The sequence below is a fragment of the Carlito syrichta genome, unplaced genomic scaffold (assembly GCF_000164805.1).
Source record: "Carlito syrichta isolate Samal-C Ts95f unplaced genomic scaffold, Tarsius_syrichta-2.0.1 Scaffold120490, whole genome shotgun sequence".
Taxonomy (NCBI): Eukaryota; Metazoa; Chordata; class Mammalia; order Primates; family Tarsiidae; genus Carlito; species Carlito syrichta.
Genome location: NW_007064586.1, coordinates 347,605 through 367,973, shown reverse-complemented (window position 1 = coordinate 367,973; position 20,369 = coordinate 347,605). Strand labels below are relative to the sequence as shown.

The 20,369-nt window shown below is 56.0% G+C and overlaps 2 protein-coding genes across 2 annotated transcripts in view; one reads left to right on the top strand and one right to left on the bottom strand.

Annotated features, from left to right (window-relative positions):
• Nucleotides 1-7,547, top strand: part of TKFC (triokinase and FMN cyclase) — a 12,339-nt gene extending 4,792 nt beyond the window's left edge. Inside the window, exons 5-17 of the mRNA XM_008048061.1 lie at nucleotides 1,573-1,651; nucleotides 1,948-2,037; nucleotides 2,586-2,620; nucleotides 2,700-2,784; nucleotides 2,877-2,966; nucleotides 4,073-4,189; nucleotides 4,542-4,661; nucleotides 4,764-4,901; nucleotides 5,654-5,760; nucleotides 5,852-5,955; nucleotides 6,092-6,125; nucleotides 6,224-6,313; nucleotides 6,988-7,547. Of these exons, the coding sequence (XP_008046252.1) occupies nucleotides 1,573-1,651; nucleotides 1,948-2,037; nucleotides 2,586-2,620; nucleotides 2,700-2,784; nucleotides 2,877-2,966; nucleotides 4,073-4,189; nucleotides 4,542-4,661; nucleotides 4,764-4,901; nucleotides 5,654-5,760; nucleotides 5,852-5,955; nucleotides 6,092-6,125; nucleotides 6,224-6,313; nucleotides 6,988-7,149 (1,251 nt within the window). The 3' untranslated portion in view covers nucleotides 7,150-7,547. The remainder of the gene's footprint in view (nucleotides 1-1,572; nucleotides 1,652-1,947; nucleotides 2,038-2,585; nucleotides 2,621-2,699; nucleotides 2,785-2,876; nucleotides 2,967-4,072; nucleotides 4,190-4,541; nucleotides 4,662-4,763; nucleotides 4,902-5,653; nucleotides 5,761-5,851; nucleotides 5,956-6,091; nucleotides 6,126-6,223; nucleotides 6,314-6,987) is intronic.
• A 3,410-nt stretch (nucleotides 7,548-10,957) lies between these two features.
• LOC103249425 (cytochrome b ascorbate-dependent protein 3) lies at nucleotides 10,958-20,362 on the bottom strand. The gene is made up of 6 exons (XM_008048060.2): nucleotides 20,285-20,362; nucleotides 15,698-15,896; nucleotides 14,365-14,573; nucleotides 13,623-13,777; nucleotides 11,698-11,854; nucleotides 10,958-11,164 (listed from the first exon to the last, which is right to left on the bottom strand). Exons 2-6 carry the CDS (start codon nucleotides 15,879-15,881, stop codon nucleotides 11,141-11,143), a joined length of 729 nt encoding a protein of 242 aa, XP_008046251.1. The 5' UTR covers nucleotides 15,882-15,896; nucleotides 20,285-20,362; the 3' UTR covers nucleotides 10,958-11,140.
• Nucleotides 20,363-20,369: the final 7 nt, after the last annotated feature.

The following is a 20,369-nucleotide window of genomic DNA, read 5'->3' as shown; positions in this document are numbered from 1 at the left end:
AGCCCAGCAGGTCGAGGCTGCGGTGGCTGGGAGCGGCCACTGCACTCCAGGCTGGGCAACTGAGTGAGACTCCAACTCAAAAAAAATAAAAAATAAGAATGTGTATCTGACCAGGTTGTTTGTACTCTTCGAGCCCTCTTGGGTTCCTGGAGCCCACACAAGCTCCTTGCTGGACACTCACCCCTTTCCGGCCCTGCCTCCGCAGCTTGCTCTCCATCATCCCTGCCTCCGTCTCACGTTCCACCAACGCCAGGTCCCTATGCTCGCTGGGCTGCAGCTCATCTCTGGCTTTGCTTGGAAACGTCTCCCTGTCCAGCCTCCTTTGGCGTGGCTAACTCCTGCCGTTCTGTTGAGCCAGCTCAGATGTCTCCCATCTGGGGGGTTCTCCCTGTCGTCCCCACCACCCCAAGGTGGCCAGGACCCACCCCAGTGCCCCCATAGCACCCTTTGTGGACTCCATCAAGGTGGTGACCACCCTGACACCGACTCAGTTTGCATGTGTCTTGCTTCTCAGCCCCTCCCCAGGCTGTGAGCTCCAGAGGCAGGGACTGTGACTCTTTTTTCCTTTTTTTTTTGTCAGAGTCTTACTTTGTCACCCAGGCTAGAGTGCAGTGGCATGCTCATGGCCACCACAGCCTAGACCTGCTGGGCTCAGGCGATCCTTCCACCTCAGCCTTCCAAGTGACTGGAACCATAGGCATGTGCCACCAGCTAATTTTTTTGATTCATTGTAGAGACAAGGTCTCGCCATGTTGCCCAGGCTGGTCTCGAACCCCCGGACTCAGGCAATCCTCTCACCTCGGCCTTCCAAAGTGCTGGGACTACAGATGTGAACCACTACTCCCGGCTTCTCTTTTTTCTTTTTCAGCACATACTAGACGCTTGGTAAAAATTGGGTGGGTGCTGGGCCTGTAATCCCAGCACTTTGGGAAGCTGAGGCAAGAGGATTACCTGAGCCTATAAGTTTGAGACCAGGCCGGGCAACATGGTAAGACCTCGCCTCTACGGTAAAATTAAAAACTTAGCCAGGCATGGTAGCGCATGCCTGTAGTTCTAGCTGCTTGGAAGGCTGAGGCAGAAGGATCACTAGATCCTGGCAGGTCGATGCTGGCATGGCCATGAGCATGCCACTGCACTCCAGCCTGGGCAACAGAGTGAGACTCCAACTAAAGGAAAAAAAGAAAGAAATTGGGTGGGTAGATGGATGGACGGACAGATCGATGGGTAAAGTGACCAACAGTCTGTATGCTGCAGGAGACAGAACTCTAGACCAGAAATTGGGAAACTGGCTACCAACTAACTGTGTGATATTGGCCAAGTCACCTCCCCTCTCTGGGTCCAATTCCCATTCATAATGTCTCTCCTGGTTCCAACAGACAGAAATTCTTGGAGATTCCTGGCTGGACACTGTGAATGGAGTACACTCTCCCGCCCTCAATGCGATGGGCCAGGTCGAGTGTGGACATTCTGACAGGGTCCCTCTTCCCAAGGAGAAATCCAGCCCCAGCCCATCTTCAGCCCCAAGTGGTGCAGTGACACCTTCCTCTGGGGCTTCCCTCTGTGTGGCTGCAGGTGGCAGGTGCCCTGGCTGAGGCAGGTGTGGGGCTGGAGGAGATCACGCAGCGGGTGAGCGCTGTCGCTAAGGCCATGGGTGAGTGTGCTGGTCGGGGAGAGAGGAGGGTTAGAGGGAAGGCACACCTGGGGCTAGGAGCAGGTCCCTGTCAGGAGCTGAGAGAAGGTCGCCCTGGGTGAGCTCCTGGGGAAGGGGGTCTGTTTCTTGTCTGTAAATTGGAGGTAGTAATAATCATACCTGCCTTTTAGGGTATCTGTCTCCCATCACTAAGGTAAAGAGTCCGACAGCCCTTCTCAGAGGGGAGGATGCCCGAGGGCAGGGCTTCCACAGTGCCTGGCACCCAGAGCAGGGCAGTTATACCTCGTTTCTCATAGGTACCCTGGGGGTGAGCTTATCCTCCTGCAGCGTCCCTGGTTCCAGACCCACCTTCGAGCTCTCACCTGATGAAGTGGAGATGGGCCTGGGTGAGCGTGTGGCCACTGTCCCAGCCATGCCTGCCCCTTTGCCTTGGGCCTTGCCCACCTCCTCTGTCCCAGGAGCCATCTCTCTGGTCCCTTCCTCCCACATGGAGCTCTCCCCAGGTGTCTTAGTATTTTTCCCTGGGCACATGAAGCCCAGCTGGGCCCAGCCTGGCCGATTTCTTCTTGCTTTGCCATTCACACCCCCAGCTCCGGCCACATGGGGCTGCATGGGCCACCTGCCTCCTTGCCTGGCCCACCATTCCCAGATCCTCCTGCCCCTGCCAAAGTGTGCCCTTCTTTCAGGGCTGTTCAGAGACGTCTGTGCTTCCAAAGTGATGGGCACTGGCCTCCTGTGGCTCCACCATGACTGCCTTGGGTTAAAGCTCCCTACCGCCAAGTCACAGGAGAGCAGCACATGTTTTATTATTTTGTCCATTTCTACCCCCCCAACATACACACGCACACAGTGCCGAGCACTAAGTCCCTGATAAAACCTTGAGTAGCGGCTCCCAGGTCCTGAGCAACTCAGCAGTGTCCACATCTATCCACAGGAATCCATGGGGAAGCTGGCGTGCGCCGGATCAAGGTAGGTGGACCCCTGGCCCAGGCCAACCCGAAGCCAAGGTGCCACATGCCTGCCGCTCACCCCCAGCTCCCTCTGACAGATGGCGGCCACTGATGAGATCGTGAGGCTAATGCTCGACCACATGACGGATGCCTCCAATGCATCCCATGTGCCTGTGCGCCCCGGTGGGTGGCCTGTGGCCCAGCTCCCAACCCTTCCCACCCCTCTAGGCAGGAAGTGCCCAAAGGGTCTCACTGGGGCACCATGTCTCCTGCAGGCTCCTCGGTGGTGCTGATGGTCAACAATCTGGGAGGCCTGTCATTCCTGGAACTGGGCGTCCTAGCCGATGCTGCCATCCGCTCCTTGGGTGAGGGGATGGGACCTTCCAGCCCCCAAAGCTGGACATAAGAAACGCCGCTGGGGAGGGTCTCGTGATGGCCCAGAGCACGGACTGTGGTCAGACAAGCCTAAGTTATAGCATTCCTCTTACGCTTCATTGCTGGGTACCTCAAGCCTCTGCATCTCATCCGTAAAGTGGGGGTAATGATAATAGTACTTGGCTGGGTGCAGCAGCTCATGCCTGTAATTCTAGCACTTTGGGAGGCCAGAGCAGGAGGATTGCTTGAGCCCAGGAATTCAAGACCAGCCTGGGCAACATAGCGAGACTTTGTCTCTATTAAAAAAAAAAAGCCAGACTCGGTGGCTCAGCCTGTCATCCCGCGCCTTTGGGAAGCTGAGGTGAGTGGATTGCCTGGGCCCGCGGGTTCGAGACCCGCCTGGGCAGCGAGACCTCATCTCTACAATAAATCAAAAAATCAACCGGGCGTGGTAGCGCATGCCTGTAATTCCGGCTACTTGGAAGGCTGAGGTGGAAGGATCGCCGGAGTCCAGCAGGTCGAGGTTGCGGCGGCCGGGAGCGGCCACTGCACTCCAGTCTGGGCGACAGAGTGAGACTCCAACTCAAAAAATAAAAAAAAGCCAGGCTCGGTTTTGCCTGAGCCCACGGGTTCGAGACTCACCCAGGCAACTTGGTGAGACCTCGTCTCTGCAAAAATCAAAAATTAGCCAGGTATGGTAGCACACAACTGTAGTTCCGGCTACTTGGAAGGCTGAGGCAGAAGGATCGCCGGAGCCCAGCAGGTCGAGGCTGTGGTGGCTGGGAGCATGCCACTGCCTTCCAGCCTGGGTGACAGAGTGAGACTCCGACTCAAAAAAAAGCCTTTTAGGGTTTTGAGGATTGGATGAAATTAAACATGTATGAGACATCTAATAGTGCCTGGCACTGGTAAGAACTCAGCATTAATCATCTGCCCCCAAGAGGGGGCATCTCCAGGGAATGTGGCAATTTGGGGTGTCACTGAGGGATCTCCCTCTAGACCCTAGGGCCCCAGCATCCGGGGTCCTCACTTTTCTTTTCTCTCCTTCCCTGATGCCCCTTATTCCCTCCTGGACTTCCATGCCCTGGTATTGCAGAGGCCCGCGGAGTGAACATTGCCCGTGCTCTAGTGGGCACCTTCATGTCAGCACTGGAGATGGCTGGCGTCTCTCTTACTCTCCTGCTGGTGGATGATCCCCTCCTGAAGCTCATAGGTGAGACTTGGAAGCTGGGATCTCCCGTACAGGGCTCCTTGTAGCTGGAAGGAGCCAGGAAAAACTGCAGAGATTCCATCAGGGCTGGCCATGACACAGCTCTGGGCCCTGTGAAGAGGTCCTAGCTGGCTTCCAGCCTCCCCAGCTTTCACTGCACTGTGGAGGAGATCGGCCTGACCTTTCTTCTGGGACCCTCCCCCATCCTGCTGTACACAGTAGGTACTCAGTACATGCTCGTTGAAGTGGCCTGCCTTCTTCCAAGGCTGCTAAGAGAGCCAGGTGGCTGACCTAAGGCCCACTTGATCCCAGTCTGGCTAGCTGTGTCTTAAGAGAGTTCTCTTGCTGTCCCTAGATGCTGAAACCACCGCAGCAGCCTGGCCTAATGTGGCCAGGGTCTCTGTGACGGGGCAGAAACGGAGCCGGGCAGCCCCTGTTGAGCCCCAGGAGGCCCCCGATTCCAGTGCCCCAGGAGGTACCAAGCCCGAAGGATGCATGGGTGTGCAGCGGGGCATGCAGTCAGGCTTGCTGTGGGCAGGGCCGGGCTGGCCTCTTCTCCACCGTCCTCCCTTTCTAGGCTCCACCTCGAAGCGGACAGCACTTGTCCTGGAGCGGGTATGCGCCACCCTCCTGGGCCTGGAGAAGCATCTGAATGCCCTGGACCGGGCTGCTGGTGATGGCGACTGCGGCACCACCCACAGCCGCGCGGCCAGAGGTCAGTACCAGGATGCTAGGGGCTGGAGGGGGGCTGGGATGGCACACTGGTTCTTAGATTCCAGCATTTCACCAGACAGAAGTTCCCAAAGCACAGGCGGGCTGACGTGGGCTGCAGCTTTTCCTTTGCCAGTGAGGTCATGCTTTGGCACCCCTTCCATCTGCTTCACTGAAGAAAAGGACCCTCCTCACGCTGCAAGCATAGGAGGTGGTTATTTCAGAGTCCCCCTAAGTCCTTGACAGCGAGTGGCTTTCAGCTCAAGGAAAACTCCTCTTTTGTCCGTACTTGTCTCATCTTAGCCACACCAGGGAAGCCTCTTAAGTGACCCCTTTCATTCAAGAGAAAGGGGCTTAGGGCCCCCGTCGGCCAGGCTCTGCCCTCAACTCCAAATCTGGTGGAGAACGGAGCTGACAAGAGTCCCACCCTCGTGTCTTCTGTTCTGTGAGAGACAACAGCAGACAGCATAAATGAATCAGACGGACAGGACGGGACAGTTAGTGCAGAGGGCCAGGGGAACCCAACAGGGCAGGGAGGGGCACAAGATGTCGGGTGGAGGGTGCTGGGAGCAGGCCCCCTGCCTGGTGACCCTCAGGTCCCTCTCAGGCGCGATTGCCCAGCCCCTCTCCGCCAGCACGCATGGTTCCAGAAGCCTGCCTTCTGTTCCCTCCCAGCCACCTCCAGGCCTTGGGATTGGGCTGGGGTGGGCAGATGGGGGGGACATTCCTAAATGCTCCCCACATCTCTCTGTGCAGCCATCCAGGCGTGGCTGAAGGAGGGCCCACCCCCCGCCAGCCCCACCCAGCTGCTCTCCAAGCTGTCCGTCCTGCTCCTGGAGAAGATGGGGGGCTCATCTGGGGCGGTGGGTGCTGGCAGTTCCCCGGGGCCGAAGGGCTGGCAGGGAGGGACATGCTTGCCTGGGGTCCCGTGCTCAGCGTCCTCATCCTCCCCAGCTCTACGGCCTGTTCCTAACGGCGGCCGCCCAGCCCCTCAAGGCCACGACTGACCTGCCAGCCTGGTCTGCTGCCATGGACGCCGGCCTGGAGGCCATGCAGAAGTGAGCTGGATCCCTGCCTTAGGCCAGGGTGGCTGGGGGCAGGGGTCAGGGTCATCTGCTGCCCCTCAGGCCCCGGCCCTGGCCCCAAAGTGATTGGTTCCCCGCACTGAGCCTTGTTCATCTCTTTCCCGGCCAGGTATGGAAAGGCTGCCCCAGGGGACAGAACCATGGTGTGTACTCACAGCCCCAGCCTTTCTGAGCCTCTGGGCCCTTGAGGCCACCCTCAGTGGCAGGGCCTTTCCTCAGCTTCCCTCTCTCCCTTGTCCAGCTGGACTCTCTGTGGGCAGCAGGACAGGAGCTCCACGCCTGGAAGAGGCCAGGGGCTGACTTCTTCCAGGTCCTGAGCAAAGCCGTCAAGGTGAGCACTCTGGGCCCGGCCACCTGGGAAACAAGCTTGAGCCCCGGGCTTGGTGGCTCAGCCTGTAATCCCATACTTTGGGAGGTGAGGTGAGTGGATTGCCTGAGCCCGCGGGTTCGAGACCCGCCTGGGCAACTTGGCGAGACCTCATCTCTACAATAAATAAAAAAATCAGCCAGGCGTGGTAGCACATGCCTGTAATTCTGGCTACTCGGAAGGTTGAGGTGGAAGGATCGCCGGAGCCCAGCAGGTCGAGGCTGCAGTGGTTGGGAGCAGCCACTGCACTCCAGTCTGGGTGACAGAGTGAGACTCCAACTGGGAAAAAAAAAAAAACAAGCTTGAGCCACAGGCTTTCACCTCCATTAGCTTGACCTCGGCCAAGTTAATGGCCTTCCAAACCTCAGTTTCCTTCTCCATAAGATGGAGATGAGCACCTGTCTCAGAAGATGGTTGTATGGCTAAGGAAACAGGTGGAGCCTAGTGCAGTGCCTGGGACCCAGCAGGGCCTCAGCCAGTGGCGGCCCCTTTCCCTGCTGGAGTAGATGAGAGGCGGCCTTCCCCCTCGGTGACAGTGCAGAGGGTGCTGGCAGAGCGGGGGACAAGAGGCACTCTGCGCATGGCGGGGAGGAGGAGACCCAGTGGCCCACCCTTGAGCCGCTGCCACCCACCCTCAGAGTGCCGAAGCTGCAGCCGAGGCCACAAGGAACATGGAAGCTGGAGCTGGAAGGGCCAGTTACATCAGCTCGGCACAGCTGGACCAACCGGACCCCGGGGCAGTGGCAGCTGCCGCCATCCTCCGTGCCATCCTGGAGGTCTTGGAGAGTCAGGGCGTGTGACAGCCTCCCTTGGCCTCAGCTCCTCTCGCACCGCTGTGCTGAGGTGGCCATTGTCACTTGCAAACGTCGCCTTTCTCTCTCTGGTCCCCATGGCCTGTGCTCCGAGATCAGCAGGAAATCCTCCAGAAGCTTCCAGAACTACTCCACTGCAGAAGCAGCCTCCAGAACCAGCCCGGAGTGGGTCTCATGTTTCTCCAGCACGGAAAGCTGAGTCCCTGGGTCTCCCTGACCTGCCTCAGCCCCTCTGGTCTTCAGAGATAAGGCATTTTCCCTGGGCCGCAGCTCAGCCTTTCACTAGCAATGCCGATTTGGTTTCAAGACTCCCCAGGAAAGGCTGTTTGCACCCAAACGCCCATCAGTGTATAAGAAAGCCAATAAACCACATTCAAGCAATAAAACTGCCTCCTGAGGGACCTTCTCCAAGTATGCGAACAGGTGGCCCACAGATGCCTCAGCTCTGGCTGCAGTGGTCATCACCGCCTGAGACCCAAAGGCAGGGTCTGCCCAGCTGGGCCGGTTCCACTGAGATCTCTACTCCTTCCATGTACGTGCCCCACAGTAGATGCATGTAAGAAGGGTAGAAATTTAGCCAGGTGTGGTAGCTCATGCCTGTCATCCCAGCACTTTGGGAGGCCAAGACAGGAGGAGTTCAAGACCAGCCTGGGCCACATAGCAAAACCCCATCTCTACAAAAAATTTAAATAAAAAAAAAAACCAAAATCAGCCAGGCATGGTGGCACACACCTGTAGTCCCAGGTATTTGAGAGGCTGAGTCTGAAGGAACACCTGAGCCCAGGAGGTCAAGGCTGTGATGAGCTATGATCATGCCACTGCACTCTAGCCTGGGTGACAGTACAACCCCGACTCAAAAAAAAATGTAGTTGAAAGGCTTTTCTTAGCCCTGAATGAGTGATTCCATGATTGCTTGGGAGTCAGTGGGCATTGGAAATACCAGAAAGAAAACTAATCACCGTAGTCTCGGGCTCAGTTGTGGATCAGAAACTGGCCACACCAGCACCTGGGTCTCTTTCTAGAGCCATCCCCGATGGCCCAGGCAAGCAGGAGGGCTGCTGACTCTGGCATGTGGAGATGTGCAGCACCCACCTGCCACGTCCTCAGGGTAAGGAGTGGTGCGAGTCCCCGCTGTGGACGCCACACGATTTAAAATCTGGCTCTGCTGTGACTGCTATGTGAACTCAGGCCTGGCATTTAGCCTCTTGGAGTCTGTCCAGAGTGGCACTCTTCAGCGGGGATGTGAAGGGATTCACATGAACTGAAGATGTTCACGTACCGGGAGTGGGTTGTCACTAGTCACCCGCTCTGCCACCAGCTGTCACACTAGGAAAGTCCTCCCCCCAGGTCACCTACATGGCCCAGATTTAGCTGCGGGCTCCCCTCAACCACTGGGCTTTTCTACCCGGGGCCCTCGTCTGTCAGGGACATCCCTGACTCCCAGGTGAGTGTCAGTGTGCACAGGGCATGTGCCCAGCAGCTGGGAAGGAGACTGGCATCAGATGACAGCTTGTGGATCCCAACGCTGCCATTTCCGGGCTGAACAGCTTCAGGCTAGCCACTTACCCTTTGAGAGTTTTTGTTGTTTTTGAGACCAGGGTCTCGCTCTGTTGCCTAGTCTGGTCTTGAACTCCTGGGCTCAAGCAATCCTCCACTTCAGCCTCCCAAGTAGCTGGATTAGAAGCACACTCTGGCAGTCAGTTCCTCTTTGACTTGTTTTCCAAATTGTCAAGTAGGCACAGCGTCCTTGCTCATGAGATGAGTGAGTACTCAGAAGCCATTAACCCGTAAGGACACCCACAAAGAGTGAATCACACGCAGTTCCATGAAGACAGTCATTGCGGTTGCCCCCCTGGGCCTATGAGGGTCAGCCTGTCCTGAGGCTTTTCCAAGTTGCCCCAAAACCCATGTAGGCAGTGTCACCTCAAGAAAGGCTGCTATTACACATGGAACGTGTGTTCCTCAGAATTCCTCTGCTGAAATTCCCACTTCCAACACAATGGTATTAGGAGATGGGGCCTTTGGGGGGAATTAGGGCTCAAGAGTGAAGCCCGCATGAATGGGATTAGTGCCCTCATAAAAGAGGCCTCAGTTGGGTGTGGTGGCTCACACCTGTAATCCCAGCACTTTGGGAAGCAGAGGTGAGAGGACTGCTTGAAACCAGGGATTCGAGACCAGACTGGGCAACTTGGCGAGATCTTGTCTCTACAATAAATACAATTATTCAGTCGTGATGGTGTATGCCTGTGGTTCCAGCTACTTGGAAGGCTGAGGCAGAAGGATCTCGAGACTGGCCGGTTGAAGCTGCGGTAGCTGTGACTGTGCCACTGCACTCCAGCCTGGGCAACAGAGTGAGACTCCCAACTCAAAAAAAAAAATAATAGAAGAGGCCCCAGTGAGTTCTCGTACTCTTGCACTCTCTGCCATGGGAGGTGGTGGCAGGAAGCTGGTCTGGGGAAGCCGACCTCACCGACCCCAGATCTTTTGGGCCTGGGTCCAGGGCGTCCAGCCTCCAGAACTGCCTGTTGTTTAAGCCACACAATCTATAAATGTTTGTCACAGCAGCCCAACAGACAGCTTTGAGTCTTACAAACATGTTTAATGAAACTCAAGCTTCATAAACCAGTGAAATGCCTGCTCACACGGAGAGGGGAGCCAGCCATGGGACAGGTGCCCGACGGTCATCCCAGCGCTGAAGTCCTCATCCAGTCAGGAAGTCCAGGCTTAGCCCTTCTGCCGAGATCTGGCAATGTGGGGCTGGTGCAGTCAGTGTCAGACCCCAGGCCTCCCACTAGTCTACTGCGCCCAGCAGTGTGGTGCCTGGGACCTGGCGGTGCTTATTTGGAGGAGGCAAGAAAAACCACAGCAGCGACACTTGGAAGCAAGATTCCTCCCTACCCTGCTCCTTGGGGGAGGCCCGAGAGCCCCGCTCTGGCACTGCATGGAGACTGGCATAAGCCGGGCAGACAGCTATGGTGGGGCAGGGAAACACGTGGGCATTCAGCGGGGGACCCCCTGACGGCAGCAGCGGCTCCCGGGATTCTGCTGGGCCCGGCACAGGACTAGGCACCCATGGCTTGGTGAGGGTTTCCAAGAGAGCAAGGCTGGACCCACCCAGGAGATGCAAGGAGGCCCTGATCCGGCAGGGGAAGGAAGGGCAGCCCATGGCCACCTCTGTGCCTCATCACTAAGGGCATCTGCAGACAGGCTGGCTGTCTCAGGAGAGCAGGTTACCAGGGTTCATGGGGCTGCCTGGTAGAGACAGGCATATAAGTGACAGGGATAGGCCAGGATCCAGGCCTCAGCTGGAGCAGCAGCTGGAAGAGGTGGAGCCGCAGTCACGAGACACAGACAGAGACACACACACACGCAGCGACAGCAACAGTGCAGCTTGGCTCCCGGCTTCTCCTCTGGGGAGCCCGAGTGGGCCTCTCCCCTCCCACAGTCATCCCACAGTGCCTCTGCCCAGCCCCACCCAGGTGGGTGGGAGGGGCAGCCAAGCGGACGGAGCTGCTCTGAGGTGGCGGCCTAACCAGGCAGCCATGGTCACCCATCACCACTGCCTTACTCACACCTAACCCTCAGGAGGCCGCAGACACCCATCACCGCTCTCTCACTCAAGGCCTACGCCTGAGTCTCTGCTCTCCTGAGCACCAGAATTTTCTACCACCTCCCTGGAGTCCTAAGGGGAAATCGGTCCAATTTCTTCAGGCAAGCGGGAGCTGCAGGAGGCCAGGGCAAGGAGGATCCCGGGCAAATGGAGTCCCTGAGAAGGCGAGGCCAGGAGCGCAGAAGCCAGAGCCACCAAGGACAGCAGGCAGCAGCAAGCAGCTGGGACAGCAGGCCAGCACCCAGGCCAGAAGTTGGAGCCCAGAGAACATCTGTGGCCGAGACCAGCCGGGAGCCCCCGGCAGAGCATAGCTTCTGAAGGAGGACTGGCTGCCCCATCGAGTTTCCGGGGAGCCCCTTCCTGGCTGCTTCACTCCCCATCATGCAGCAGGGGCTGGAAAGACAGGCAGAGGCACAGGAGTCAATGACACGCCAGGCCTAAGCTGTTCAGAGAGACCCTCAACCTGCAGGGTGGTCCCTGCCCAAGCCACCAGATCTTTCAGGGAAGCCCCACAGTCCCTGAGCCTGGTGCACCCCCAGCTCCCCACATCCTGTCAGGACCTGTTACAAGCACGCAACTGGTCACCAAACATCTGTCCCGCTAGACTCCCCTGAAGCTGTAAGGGAGGAATCGCTACACACCCCTTCATCCTTGGGGAAGATGAGGCCACCCCTCGCCTCACAGAGCCACAGGAGTCAGGGGAGGGGATTCGGCCTCCCAAAGGGAAGGGCAGGCCCCGGGAGTCCTGAGTCTCGCAGGATGGCCAGCTTGGTGCCAGTGCTGCCATCACCTCCCCAACTCGCCTGCAAGCTACTTGGTTACCCACCGCGCTACTGGACGGGTCGTCTTGGTGACGCCCATGCCTTTTCTGGATGCGCCTTCTCTAGACCTGGTCCTGCCCTGGAATGGGGGACAGGAACCCCTACCTGTCTGTCGGTCAGGATCCCCGGCTCTGGGCGCTTCCAAGATGATGCCAGCAGGATATAGAGCACCAGCAGCCCAAAGGCCACCACCAGCATCCCACTGCTGTTGGCAAAGACGGCCTCACTTGGCAGGCTGGAGTACGGCTTGGTGGCATTCTTCCTGAAGATGACAAAATAAGCTGGGCCCTTGAGAGACCTAGCCACCTGTGTCTGCCCAGTGGGAGACTCAATGCTACTAAGAGACAGCGAGAAGCCTTCCCAAAGCCATCTGAGACTTAGAATTCGAACATACTTTCCTAGTGCCCATGACAGTAACAAGTATTTGTATAATGCTTTTGTTTTAGAGGTGGGGTGTCTCGCTGTGTTGCCCAGGCTGGACTTGAGCTCCTGGGCTCAAGCAATTCTCCAGCCTCACCCTCCCAAGGAGCTGGGACTACAGGTGTGTGCCACCACATCCAGCTGTATAATAGTTTTTATCCATGCATGAGGCAACCAAAGCTCAAAGTGGTGAAATTAACTGGCCCAAAGTTACATAACCAGTAAATGACACAGCCAAGATCTGAACCCAGGTCTGACCCAAGTTTTAGTTGCTTTGCACTACACTACACTCCCCATTGCCTAAGAAAAATGGATAGTAGTGGCCAGGCATGCAGGCCATGGAGTCAGACTGCCTAATCTGAGTTCCCGCTCTGCCATGTATAGGCTGTGTGCCCTTGGGGAAGTAACTGACCCTCTCTGTTCCACTTGAAATTTGCAATGACAGGCTGGGCTCAATGGCTCAGCCTGTAATCCCAGAACTTTGGTAGGCCGAGGCAAGTGGATTGCCTGAGCCCACGGGTTCAAGACCAGCCCGGGCAACTTGGCGAGACCTCATCTCTACAATAAACAAAAAAAAAATTAGCCGAGCGTAGTAGCGCATGCCTGTAGGAAGGCTTAGGTGGAAGGATTGCCAAAGCCCAGCAAGTCAATGCTGGGGTGGCCATAAGTGTGACACTGCACTCCAGTCTGAGTGACGGAGTGAGACTCCAACTCAAAAAAAAAAAAAGCAATGACAGCAGTCCCAATTTTGTAGGGTTGCTGAGCAGATTAAGGTGCTTAGGACAGTTTTTGTTATACAATAGGTGCTAAGTCAACCTGGAGCTTGAGAAATATTTGCTGGCCAATTTATCAGTCTCAACCTAAAGAAACACTGGTTCTAGCTGGGTGCCATGGTTCACGCCTGTAATCTCAACACTTAGGGTTTTTTTTTTTTGAGTTGGAGTCTCACTCTGTCGCCCAGACTGGGGTGCAGTGGCATGCACACAGTCACCCCAGTGTTGACCTGATCCTTCTGCCTCAGCCTTCCAAGTAGCTGGAACTACAGGCTCATGCTACCACGCCCAGCTAATTTTTTATTTATTGTAGAGATGTGGTCCCGCCAAGTTGCCTGGGCGGATCTCGAACCCACCTGCTCAGGCAATCCACGCGCCTCGGCCTCCCAAAGTGCTGGCATTACAGGCTGCGCCACTGAGCCCAGCCAATCCCAGCACTTTAGGAAGCCGAGGTAAGGGTATTGCCTGAGCCCACGGGTTTGAGAACAGCCTGGGCAACTTGGCGAGACCTCACCTCTACAACAAATCAAAAAATTAGCCGGGCATGGTAGCACGTGCCTATAGTTCCAGCACTTGGAAGGCTGAGGCAGAAGAATCGCCTGAGCCCAGCAGGTCGACACTGAGGTGGCTGTGAGTGTGCCACTACACTCCAGCCTGGACGACAGGGTGAGACTCCAACTCAAAAACAAACAAAACAAAACACTGGTTTCATGACCTTCCAGGTCAGGGACAGGACGGTTCCAAGAGCCTTCCTCCTTTGGGTCCCGTGATCATAGGGTACAACTTTGAAGACCCTGCTCCCCACTTTGTCTTAAAGTGGGGACCCACTGCACTCACAGACTGAAGAAGAGCTTCTCATTGATGCCGGAGGTGACGGATGCGATGGACAGAGAGAGGATGGCAGATCCAAAGAACACGTGGGTGGGTTTCAGGAGGCTGCGCAGCCACAGGGACGCCCAGGGCAGGAGGAAGATGGCGAAGCCCAGGAACCACTGTGGGTGTGAGAGGATGTACTGGTCAGCCCATCCCCAGCACCCTCCCGCCACACCCGGGTCCTTCACAGCATGACCCTCTTGGCAGGTCACCCCAACCCAGCTTCCTCTCTGCGTCCTGTCGGTTTCTATTACACCATCCCCAGGAACGCTCAAGGAACTGCTGAGCTGCGACCAACCCTCCCGCGAGGCCAAGCAGCCCCACTGTCTCTGCTTTCTGCCAGTCCTGGCTCCAGGAGCTCCTTACTAGTGCAGGCCTAACAGCAGAACGGAAACTGCTTCTAGAATGCTGTGGCTCATGGAGAGTTGGGAGGGGGCAAGTGGGGACGAGATGGCCCATCAGAGTCGTGTGGGATGTGCCACGGCAAAGGCAAGAGAGAGGGCTCTGGGATGACACGTGGGTAGCGGGGTGGGCAAGGAACAGCCCCTTGAGCTGCCAGCCCTAGGACGGGACACACCTGCATGGCCCTCCCCAAGCAGGGAGCAGAGGGAGTATCCATGGCAGGACCCTAAGGCATGCCAGGCCCAGCCTGAGCTCATGTCCCGGGTCCCAGGTCCCAGGGGAGGAGGGAGGGTGGATGACCCACCTGGCAGGCGAAGAGGAACACGGTGATGATGCCCAGCCAGCTGTGCAGGGAGTAGAGGTTCGCGATTTTTCTGTGGTTGTGAAACTTGAAGACAGCAACCAGCCCCACCACGGTGAGGGCGAAAGCCAGTAGGTGAAGGGCAGCATGGAGGAGCTTCCAGGGCAGCTTGGGCCCCACCCACGCCTGGGGCAGGCGGTACACCAGCGAGGCTGTGGGAGAGAGAGTCCCAGGCCTGGCCTCTCCCTCACTCAGCCCCATCAGGAGATTCCCGCGAGGCTCCCACAGTGCCTCCCCCGAGGGAGAAGCAGAAGCTGGGACACTGCTCTCCACTCCTCTGTTTCTTCTGTCCCCCATCAGGTGCGGGACAGCCGTCAGCCATGAGGAAGGGGAGCAGGGCCAGCTAAAAAGGCAGGCGCGAGCCTCCTGGACCTGCCACTCTGCCAAGACAGTAACAGACACAGCCTGTAGGCCGCTTCCAGGCTAAAAACCACTGTCACAGTCATGGCTCACCCAACAGAGTCCTCACAACCGAGGTCCACAATGCAGGCATTAAAGTCAGACACCCTAGGTCCAAATCCAGCCTCTGCCCCCTAGCTGTTTCTAAGTCTGTTTCCTAACGTGTAGAATGGGACTAGTAAGCGAGCCCACCTCACAAATGTGTCGTCAGAACACAGTGAGTGATGTATGTGACACGCACCCAGTGAGCTGCTATTATCAGTGCCATCATTATGCCCATTTCACAAGTGGGGAAAATGAAGCTCGCTGGGCCCAATGCAGATTTGAAAGCATGGGGCGAAGATGGATCCAGAAGAGTGATCACACCCCTCATTCCAGGACCTGACTTCACCACGAGAGGCTGCAACCTCCCGTTCCCTAGAACTGTGCTGGCAAACCATCACCCACAGGCCAATCTGGCCCACCGCCTGCCATGAGCTACGGTTTATTGCAACACAGCCACGCTCACGTGTTAGGTACAGCTTATGGCTGCCCTCACAGCATGGTGGCAGAGGTGAGTAGCTGGCACACATCGTCTGGCTTGCAACGCCTGAAATTCTTACTCTGGCCTCCTCCCATCAGGGAATTCCCAAGAGGCTCCCACAGTGCCTCTCACGAGGGAGGACCTGCTCCAGAGTGTCTGTGAGGCGGTCCTGCTGAGATGCCCCACTCTTACCACTTTCTCTCCCAAGTGACAGCTGGGCCCAGTGGCAGCCCCATCCATTCTATCCTCGTAGACCCAAACCCAACACCCACACAGGCCAGCCTTGGAGAGGAACTGCACCGTCCCGTCCAGGCCTGGGCCCTGTCCCACCTCCCTCCCTGGCCTCTCACTCACCAGCTCCATACACGACCACCATGCCGGCAACCATGAGCACCGGGTGCCAGTTGAATGTGAGGATGCTGCCGTCCCAGGCAAAGCCACCATGCCAGTACTGCATCCAGTAGGCAGGGAAGAGGAGGCACATCGAGCCCAAGGACCCCAGCACCAGGCAGGACAGGTAAAACCATCCTGATGCCATTCTGACCAAGCACGCCTAGAAGAAGCGGAAGTCACGGTCCCCGCTGGCTCGGGTGTGCCCCGCACCCGGCTAAAGGAGATAGCACTGGCCTCGCTCTTGGCCCATAAGATGGAATCTTCTTGCTTCAGTGGCCCTGCCATCAGTCTGGGTACCACCCCCATGAGACCTCAGTGGCTGGGTGGGGCCCGATCGCCAGTCACAGACCATGAGTGAGGCCTCACCCAGCACCCAGCAATGCACAAGAGCAGAAGCATAGGGCTGCTGCTGGCCCTGGCGGAGACTGCATACCAAGGCTCTAGGTCTGGAGTTTTGGGTTAGTCTTTCACGGGACCAGAAGGCAAAGAATTACCCCTCACCCTCACCCCGGTAAAGAACAGACAGAAGTCAAGATCCAGTTTAGACATGAATGCCCAGGGTATGGGTTCTAACATAGGAGGCGAAAAATCACAACCCCAAGGGGCAAATCCACTGTGAGGATATAGCCAGGAAGGAGTCCCATGGGCTCCTGCATCTACAGAAAAGTTCTTCCCTGAATGGCAAACTTGGTGGGGCAACACACAATCAGGCCTTTGTTCCCAAGCCCCTACCCACCACACCTGGAACTGGGTAGCAGCCCTCAGCCATCTGCAGGCCTGAGGCTTCTGCTTTCTCTCGTCCTGGGGAAAGTCCAGAGAAGAAAAGGGGAAGCAAGAACTCATGGTCTAGAAAGCAGGAGGTGTATTTTGAGATTTCCGCACGTACTCAGTAAACTCAGAAATCAACTCTGGTTTCAGGCACAGCAATGCCTAAGCCCCTGAGCAGTTGCTCTTAAAAGCCAGGCAAGGCTGGGTGTGATGGCTCATGCCTGTAATCCCGGCACTTTGGGAGGCTGAGGAGGGAGGATCACTTGAGCCCAGGAGTTTGAGACCAGCCTGGACAACATAGCGAGACTCTATCTCTACAAAAAATAAGACACTCAGCCAGGTGTGGTGGTGCATGCTCATAGTCTCAGTCATTTGGGAGGTTGAGGCAGAAGGATCGCCTAAGCCCAGGAGGATGAGGCTGTGGTGAGCCATGATCCATACCACCGTACTCAAGCCTGGGTGACAGAGTGAGACTGGCCTCAAAAGAAAAAAATAAAAGCCAGATAAGTGGGCAAAACAGACAGGACCAGCCCTCCTTTCAGCTACTGAACAGGCAGGCTCAAGGGAGTCACCCTATCCGCACAGACTCACACCAAGAAGGCAACAATTTGACTTCTTCCTGCAGCTGCTGGCTCTCACTCCAAACAGCTAACAAAGAGAAGAAATGGCCAGTAGCGCCCAAGGAGATAAAACATGTGACTGCTCACCTTTCAACTTAGCCGTAGGCTGATGAGGGGTGGCCTGGCCTCCTGTTCTTGCAAAACCAGCACCTTAAGCAAATCACTTAGTATTTGCAGGATGCAGTGTTCTCATCTGAAAGAAAGGTATAGCGACAGGGATGCCATTTATTGAACACCAGCTATGAACACCAGAACCGTACACATGATCCCATTTACTCCTCTTAAAAACACATTTTATACACAAGCAAAAGGAGGCCCAGAAAGATTAAGTAACCAGCATGTGGGCCCAGGAGTAGGCATGGAGTTTCAAATTCTTGTCTGTTTGGCTTCAAGGACCATGGCTTTTCCTCGCCACAGGTTGTCAGATCAAGTGAGGGGGCTGGATGCAATGGCTCACACCTGTAACCCCAGCACTTTGGGAGGCTGAGGCGAGAGGACTGCTTGAGCCCCAGGAGTTTGAGACCAGCCTGGGCAACATAGTGAGACCTCATCTCTACAAAAAATACAAAAATTAGCCTGCTTTGTTTGACTCCTGTCATAGCAGTATATCCTAACAAAACCCAGAAGTTCATGGTCCTCTCAGTAGCCCTGGGCCATACCATGCCAGCTTTCCCCATGCCAGGGGCCCACCTAGCCAGGAACAGACACTGGACTTTCACAGGGTGACTCAAGGTGGCAGTCATCTCTAGATAGAAATGGTCAAGGGCTGAGGAAGAAACAAGTTTCCATGAGGCTGGCAGGAGATCATACCACCAGCTTTCTAGAAGCTTTGACAGGCTGAGCTCAGCCTGTAATCCTAGCACTTTGGGAGGCTGAGACAAGAGGATTGCCTGAGCCTGGGGGTTCAAGACCAGTCTGGGCAACTTGGTGAGACCTCATCTCTACAATAAACCACAAGAACTAGCCAGGTGTGATGGTGTGCATCTGCAGTTCCAGCTACTTGGAAAGCTGAGGTGACAGCATCGCCTAAGCCCAGCAGGTCGAGGCTGCGGTGGCTGTGTGTCATTGCACTCCAGCCTGGGCGACGGAGTGAGATTCCAACTCAAAAAAAAAAGTTTCATGACAACTTCTCAGTTCAGAGGTTTGCTGCCAGCCTCACAGCTGCCCCCTCAATTCCTGCAAGAGCAGAGGAAGTTTAAGGTCACCAGACGTTCTGTTAAAACACCCTCCAGCCCCCGTGAAAGTGAGGTCAGCATTAAGGAGCTGGTCAGCAGGCTCCGTCCATCCGACAATATCTATTGCCACGACTTTTTTTTTTCCTTTGTGAATATAGTCCATTCAGGACTGTATCCATACTCCTAGAAGTCCTGGATTACTGTTCTGGGACAGACTCAGAATAGACCACAGGGACACTTGCTGACAGAGGGTTATCAAGTTATACTGCTCTGTTCAGATGGCACAGACAAGCCCTCCTGCATCCTGAAATGGAGAGCAAAGCAGGGAGAAGACAGAATGCAGTGGAAGTTGCAGCGCAAATGCTAATAAACCCTCTGGTTTGTCCTAAGACTTCAGGATGTGCCCATGGCAGTTGAGTCTCCTGTTCTGCCCGCACTCTGTAAAGCTGGGTTTTAAGGCAGGAGTCTGCAAACTCTTCAGTGAAGGGTCAGGCAGTATACACTTTAGGCTTTGTAGGGCACATGGTCTGTCACAACTAAGTCACCAACTCTGCTGAGGTAGTGCAAGAGATCTTAATAAACGAACACGGCTATGTGCCAATAATTTTTTTATGAACACTGAGTTTCACAGAAGTTTCACATGTCATGAAATAGTAATTCCTTGGCAGATTCTCCCAGGCTGATCTAAAACAGGTCAGGCCCAGGGGTAAGAAATGGGCATTTCCCATCAAGCCCTTAGTCTTAGAGAAAGGGTCTATTCAGCTGGGCGTGGTGGCTCACGCCTGTAATTCCAGCACTTTGGGAGGCAGATGCGACAGGACTGCCTGAGTCCAAGGGTTCGAGACCAGCCTGGGCAACTTGGTGAGACCTCATCTCTACAATAAATCAAAAAATAGCCAGGCGTGGTGGTGCACACCTGTAGTTCCAGCTACTTGGAAGGCTGAGGTAGAAGGATCGCCTGAGCCCAGCAGGTTGAGTCTACGGTGGCTGTGGGCGTGCCACTGCACTCTGGCCTGGGTGACAGAGTGAGACTCCAATAAAAAAGAAAAAAGAAAAAGGCTCTATTCCAAACGCTTGCAATGTTACTTTTTAATTTAGAACTACAAATAGATGAAGAGGCAGAAAGTTTGTTGCTCCCCCATCATACACATCTGAGGGACTTTGAGAATCCTCAGAGCCAGGCGTGGAGGCTCAAGCCTGTAATCCCAGCACTTTGGGAGGCCAAGGCCAGAGGATTGCCTGAGCCCAGGGGTTCAGGACCAGCCAGGGCAACTTGGTGAGACCTTGTCTCTACAATATATCAAAAAATTAGCCGGGGGTAGTAGCACACGCCTGTAGTTATGGCTGAGGCAGAAGGATCACCGGAGACCAGCTGGTCGACGCTGGGATGGCCGTGAGCATGCCACTGCACTCCAGTCTGGGTGACAGAGTGAGACGCTGACTCAAAAAAAGAATCCTGAGAACCAGACTTAAGGTGCAAGTCCTAAACCTTTGTATTACAGATCAAAAGCACTCTAACACGGAGGCCCAAAGAAAAAAAGTGACTTGGCCAAGGAGAGCAGCGCGGCAGGTACAGGGAATCAGATGGCTCAGCTCCGAGGATTCCAGAATATTCCAACCAGCACGTAGGTAAACAAAGTCTGCCTTAGCCCCGGCGTGATCACAGACCAGACTTCCGGCCTGTGCCCAGGTCCAGCTCCAGGCACCCGGGGGGCTGATCCCTGAACCCCTCTGCTGGGCGGGTGGCACCAGGTAATATTGGGTGAAAACCGACGCGAGGGGCTCCGCCTGCGGGCTGCGCCCTCCGATGAGCTTTCGCGCCTTTATAACCGCCCTTTAAAGGAAGGACACGGAGAACGGTGCCCATTTCCTAAAAGAGAAAACTGAGGTCCAGCGAGGGGGGTCGCGACAGCGCTAAGCGAGAAAGTAGCAGAGCCGGCATTCGAACCCAAGTCCCTGAACTCCCAGCCCGGGCTCTTTCTCACCCCTAACCACAGTGGGACGCAGCGGGGCCGGGGTCTGCGGGGCCCGCCTCTCGCCACCCGGCGCCGGAACTGCGGCTCGCGTGGC

Coding starts and splice junctions, on each gene's coding strand:
- LOC103249425 (XM_008048060.2), bottom strand. CDS start 15,881: ATGGCATCAGGATGGTTTTACCTGTCCTGCCTGGTGCTGGGGTCCTTG. Junction 11,855..13,622: donor GAGAAGCTCTTCTTCAGTCT/GTGAGTGCAGTG, acceptor TGTCATCTTCAG/GAAGAATGCCACCAAGCCGT. Junction 11,165..11,697: donor GGATCCTGACCGACAGACAG/GTAGGGGTTCCT, acceptor CTGTCTTTCCAG/CCCCTGCTGCATGATGGGGA.